This window comes from Frankliniella occidentalis, unplaced genomic scaffold, assembly GCF_000697945.3.
Source record: "Frankliniella occidentalis isolate FOCC.00 unplaced genomic scaffold, Focc_3.1 Scaffold289, whole genome shotgun sequence".
In the NCBI taxonomy this organism is placed as follows: domain Eukaryota; kingdom Metazoa; phylum Arthropoda; class Insecta; order Thysanoptera; family Thripidae; genus Frankliniella; species Frankliniella occidentalis.
This window is the reverse complement of record NW_026267415.1, coordinates 193,340-199,366: the sequence shown is the minus strand read 5'-3', so window position 1 is coordinate 199,366 and position 6,027 is coordinate 193,340. Positions and strand designations below refer to the sequence as shown.

At 50.8% G+C, this 6,027-nt stretch overlaps 2 protein-coding genes across 4 annotated transcripts in view; one reads left to right on the top strand and one right to left on the bottom strand.

Moving 5' to 3' along the window:
* Nucleotides 1–6,027, bottom strand: part of LOC113203695 (uncharacterized) — a 115,419-nt gene that overhangs the window by 14,494 nt on the left and 94,898 nt on the right. For 2 of the 3 annotated variants that reach the window (XM_052273627.1, XM_052273626.1), the window contains 2 exons: nt 2,652–2,792; nt 1,250–1,741 (listed from right to left, as the gene is read on the bottom strand). In XM_052273627.1, coding sequence (XP_052129587.1) covers nt 1,250–1,741; nt 2,652–2,792 — 633 coding nt within the window. Of the gene's footprint in view, nt 1–1,249; nt 1,742–2,651; nt 2,793–2,910; nt 3,195–6,027 lie in introns of those variants that run through there. The other variant, XM_026418489.2, reaches the window with a different exon arrangement.
* LOC113203683 (uncharacterized) overlaps nt 1–6,027 on the top strand; it is a 135,318-nt gene that overhangs the window by 43,235 nt on the left and 86,056 nt on the right. The window lies entirely within an intron of this gene.

Genomic DNA, 6,027 nt, shown 5'->3' with positions numbered 1-6,027 from the left:
GATTGTTTCGGATTGTGTGTGATTGTGTGTGATTGTTTCATGATTGTTTCTGATTGTTTTTCCCGATGTACACATATTGTGTCCAGTTCCACACCCCTCGGCGCGCGCGGACCGGCACCCGGACGTTTCCCGGGCAAATCAGTTCGTTTCACGTGCGTTTCACGTGCGCTTCACGTGCGTTTCACGTGCGTTTCGCGTACGTTTCGCGTGCGATTCGCATGCGTTTCGGCAGACGCGGGAGCAGCGACTCGGACGAGTGATCTCGTTAAGACCTTTTAAATCGATAATAAGGTTTGAAGCCTAGGAAATAAGTCAAGCCACGAGGCCTCGGAACCCTATCAATCTTAGGATCGTTAGCTCGATCGTTAGAAGAGGGCGAGAGGAATCCGTTGGTGTAGTCGAAAGTCGAAAAAAGACATCGGATTATGAGAGATTTGATAAAAAAAAAACAACTCTAGAAATATACAGAATAACCCAAAACCGATTTTTTTTTTGTAGGAGCGTGAACACGTGTGGCCGCAGGATGCTGGGGTTCTCGCAGGAAATAGCCCGAAATGAGGCGTGACGTCGGGGACCTCGAGTAACCGGCTTGGACCTCGGGGAGCCGTCTGGATCCGCTCCAATCGTCGGGGACCCCTATTACCAGCCACGAACCTTGGGGACCCGCCGAGGACGTCACGGTACCGAGCCCGTCGTCTTGCCCATCGTCGAGGACCTCGAGTACCAGCCGGGGACCTCGGGGCGGGGCGGGGCGGGGACACATCGGGAACTACTTTGTCCTGCCTCCGCCACTGTGCATCTCCGGGACCCGTCTGCCTGGTGCCTCGTAGACTCATCGGGAACGTCCTAGTCACGCACTCATCGTTGGGGAGCCGGTGGTGGCTACTTTTCGGTTCTACCGGAGTAGTCCTTGACTAGGGTTTAGCTGTGTATATAGCTCGGTGTACGAGGGAATATCGGATTTGACGACCCCTCGAAACCGGCAAAGGCACGGATTCGCCCGCGTCTGCACCGAGAAGGCGCGGTTTTGAACAGGTTATTTTTGAAAAGGAGCGCGGCCGGGCTTCTTGCACGGGGCCGCGGGCAGCTGAGATTGGCAGAAACGCCCGCACCCTTGCATGCGGTACAGAACAACTAAAACAGTGCGCGGCGAGAGTCAGCCTGGAGTCAGTATTAGTAAAGTAGGGTATTAGGGGAAGTAGGGGATTGTCCACAGCTATACACCTGCCAGGTCTAATTGGTAGCTTACCTTCACCAATTCGCCATTCGCCCGCAGCTGCAGCAACAGAGCACGAAAAATGTCACCGACACCTCCCAGCTGCAAGGGGGTCCTCCAGGTGGCTCCGTCTTCCTCGGCCAATAAGACGCTGCACTCGGCGGTGGTGAGCAGGCGCAGGCTGTCGTCGACCTGCACCGCCAGCTGCAGGTGGTCGTCCGCGAGGTCCTGCGGGGCTCCATCATCGCCGGCCGCCTCCCGCCGTACCTGCTCCTGCACCGCCTCCTCCATCTGGCGCAGCTGCTCGTTCGACGTATCCAGCTGGCGGTTCAGGGCCTCCACCGCCAGAGGAACCACCTTCTGCAGCTGCTGCACCACCTGCCGTGCCGCGTCTACGCTGCGCTTCAGTTTCTGCACCTTCGTCTCCTCTGTTCTCTGCTTCTTGCAGCGCGGAGCGCCGTCGTTCTCGATCAGCTGAATCACGTAGATGTTGTCTATGAGGTCATCTTGGTCGACCTCCAGGTCCTAGTAAGAAAACAGCGCAGGGTAGAACTTGAAACTGCGAGATCTTTTGCAGATGGTTATAATATTACTCATGCCAGATAATGAATATGCCACGGTAACCAAGTTTCTGCTTTACAGCTGTTTCCAGTAAATTCTGTACAAAAGTGCTAGGTTAAAACGTCAAACAGGGTTATCAACTTTTTATAGACCATTCTAGCGATTCGGGAAGAACAACTCAAAGAAACAAAAAGTGCCGGATACAGAACTCATGAACATCAGATAGCAGATCACATTTTATTACTTCTGTGACATAGCCTCAAGTTTTGAACAACAATTTTTCCTTACCAAAAAGTTATTGAAGATTAATGTCACATGACCTGCTTTCAGTAACTGTTTCCAGGCTTTTATGATTCACTGTGGTTTTCTCCCCGACACACTAATGAAGGTAATGATTTACCGTGGAGTAAAAACTACAAATTACCTGCATGCATTATTGCTATATTCACTTAAGGCTCCGATATGGGAAAGCGTATGGGAGAGCGTAGGCGTAAGCGTAAAAGCGTAGCGCTCGGGTAGCGACCTAACCTTGCATTGGCACAAATTTTGTATGAGATCTTCTTTAAAATAGTAATATTATCACCGCAGCGTAGTCCGAATGCATGACAACACCAGAAAATGCTTTTCAACACTCGTCAAAACCGAAAATGAGCCAAGATGAGGTTAGAGCGCGTACCCCCACTCAACTCATTTACGCCCAGCCGCTACGATTTACGCTTACGCTTTACGCTCTCCCACACGCTTTCCCATATCGGAGCCTTAAGTGAATATAGCATATTACGAAAGTAATCCTATGCAAGCTACCTTTCGTAACATTACACCTATTTCACAATAATTAGTGGTTTTAATGTTTTCTTGTTTTGATTTTACTCACCTTCCTGCAAGTTGGGCACTTTCTCCCCAAGCCTGGATTGTCCACACATTCTGCGCAAATGGTGTGTCCGCAGGGTAAGACTTTGGGTCTGTTACGGTCCAGGTTGAAGTCGGCAAAGCAAATGTCACACTGTAGTTCCATCTGAAATAGAATAGTCAGCAATGAGAGGACAGATAGTCTCCAATCAACATAAGTCGACTTCTATATGCTTGTCAAAATAGACTGCTGACTTTTAAACCGCACATCACATTTGAACAACCTTGATTCTTTAGTTTCACACTGAAAGACAACAATGGCTTGATCTGCTTCAACTCCACTACGTCACCGATTAGCACATACAAACTAAATTTGTTGACAACTAGGCACTAGCACCTTGGGCTGAAATACAATAACATGCGAAAGAGGTTAGGTAGTCTGGAAAATGAACTGCCGCGAGAATAAAAACAAAACCAAGGAGGGGTGCGTGATTTCTCATACACGTGGAGATTTTAAATTCTCATATTTGTTCTCTGGCCTAGATCTTTCGACTTCCGGGGCCAATCTCGCCCTAAAATTTTCGAGTCTGGAGTGGTAGAGTCCGACTAGACTAAGGTCGCGATTGGGCGCCGTTGGAATCCCTATGCTGCCTGTGAGTTTTTAGTCGCGACCTTAGGCTGGTCTGTGGCACCGGAAGAGATCTCTGTTTATCCGGCCCACAAAGTCAGTTTTGGCGCATAGCAATTTGCTAAAAATGCGGTAAAATGTTTGAAAGTCTTGATACATGGACCTCAAGGGCCAACTGCAGGGGTGGTATTTACAGGTTTTCTGCAGAAAAAGATCAAAGTGATGTTATTTGACATGGAGCATGTCATTTTGAGGTCAATTTGACCCACTCGAGGTGGGCTCACTCAAGGTGGATAGAGCCGGTAGAGAACGGTGGTGACCTTGGACCCACTGAGCTCCTGGCTCAACTTGGAGGATGCACCCTTACTACACCCTCTCGCGTCGCTTCTTGGCCGGTTTACCGGTTTAAAAGGCTGTAGTGTATTTCGGCTGACGGAGGCAGAAGAAGAGCGGGTAGAACATAAAAATTTCTGATTGGTCGAGCCTCTACCCCCTCTACCGGTGTGATGTAGAGGCGGGAACTGATCAGAGAATTTAAAACTGTATTGTTGTTGCTTTACATTAGGTGACAAAATGACAGTTTTAAATTGAAAGCATGGAGTAATTTTTACAATAAAATTACAATAAATAGGCGTGGTTTACAGTAAGGCTCTGTCACCGGACCAGCCTACTGTCCAGACCAAAGCCTGGTAATGCTGTTCCTCCATCACTCAAGTAGTATCCGTACCGAACCAGCCCAGCCCGGCGCGGCGGCCGCCCGGCAATTTCGCTTGCCAGCGAGCATTCCCAGAGTCGGGTCGATTAAAGTCTTCCTCTCTGTTGTGATTTTCATCAATCTTTAGTAAGTAAAGTATTCTTTTCTGTTCCCCGCTTTCCTTTCTTTTCTTATTTTTCTCCTTCATACATAAGAACAGGTAGCGACTCCCGGAGAGCCTGAATAAGCTGAGCTGGGAAACAAATCAAAATAATTTGTGTCGCGCTTTCATTATCAGAGAATAGGCAGGCAGTCTACACGTAAAAATGCACCATTTTAACGAAAGACGAGTTCGTATGCCACATTTCATAAGTGTCTCAAATGCCACACAACTGTAAAATCCCACAATAAAGAAGGAAGAGTACAACATTAAATTTGAAAAAGAGCAGGGGAAATTTGGAGACGCAAATGCCACTGCTGCTCTCCTCTCCAGAGGTCTGTCCTCTCCGCCTCGCGAGAGCGGGGAAGATCCAGAGACAGGCGGCGCTCCGGCGGTGGTGCGTTATCGCGCGACGTTTTGTGACGGGGCGTGACGAATGCTCTGCTGCCGCCGTCACGGCGCCGTGAGGTGACGGGGTAAGCGAGGAGGGGCGTGGAAGAGGCGCCCGCTCCCCGTCGAGGAAAAGCGCCACGTCTAAATTAAAATGGCACGCCGTGCCGCAGTGAAACGCACGCCAGCAATCAAGAACTAAAGTTCCAATTTGCGGATTGTGCGGGGTGTGGCGGGGCGCGGAGGGGCGTTGAAGGGCTCCACTAACTATACGATCTGAGCGAGAAAGGAGCAGGCGAGGGAGAGACGGAGAGAGAGAACAAAAGAGATTGAGGGTAAGAGGAGTGAGCCCTGCTGCCTTGGCGCCTTACAACGCGCTCCGTCAAGTTGAAGAGGGGCAGTTGGACAAAGCAAGGAAAGGTGCGTAGGCTATTTTTCCCCCCTACTTTTCAGATGAAGAGAGCGTGTAAGAGAAGGCAAGGGGGGCAAGGGAAGGAGTAAAGAAAGCCGATGCCAAAGGGATAAGGCAAGAACAGGGGGAGGTGGGGCGACCCGGTCCCTGCACCGCCAGAAATGGCGATATCGTTTCGATATCGTATATCGCATTTGTGTCGCTTTTCGTGTCGCTATCGACACAAAAGTGGGCACAAAAACGACATGCGATATCTAAACGATATCGTTGCGATATCGCCCAAATTTCGGTATCGCTCCATTTCTGGCGGTGTGGTGTACTGTAAACATGATGTACTAAACATGACATGCACTTGATTATGAGTGACAAGCTGTCTTGTCATTTAAAAATTCGGATTTAGAAAATTAAAAAATAATACTTGCATACACAAAAAGAGTATGGAGTACGACGGACGGACTATAGTCACTCTCTTGTTCGAAGCTCGGAGTTATACAAGGGCAGTATACAAAGCCGCCAGCAAGGGGTGTGTGAGCCGCGTGATCCGTGTCCGGACGACAACACACTCAGTGCCCCGCTGCCTTCCGGGCGCATTGCCTCCACGTGATTAATTTATCGGGTGAGTGCGGGAGTGCGGGGAGGAAGAAGAGATGAGTGGAGGGGGGAGGGATTCGTCATCGCCAGGGAGATAACATCGTTATTCCTTCTTTATCGAAAAGGGGTTCCGACTTCCTTTATTCCCCTCGTCTGAAGACGCGGCCCCAGCAGCGCCAGCGGTGGCGCCTCTAGGGAGCGTAGGCAACAGGGCGCCGCCCGGCCGGCGGGGGGCCCACAGGGGGGCCACGGGCGGCGGGCAGTCTGGAATGAGATGATGGTTTACTCCGGGAAACTCTTTTTCCTAATACAATCAATAAAGAGCCACCCCGTCCCTTCATCGGGCAGTGGGAGTGGCGCGGGGCCCATGGGAGCCCCCCGGCCGGCGGGGCCCCTCCTCCCTCCTCCTCCCCTCGCGCCCCCTTCCGGGCTCCCCGCGGGGCCAAGTGGTGGCGGGCGCGCTGGAGCACCCCAACATCCAATCTCTCTCTCTCTCTCTCTCTCTCTCTCTCTCTCTCTCTCTCTC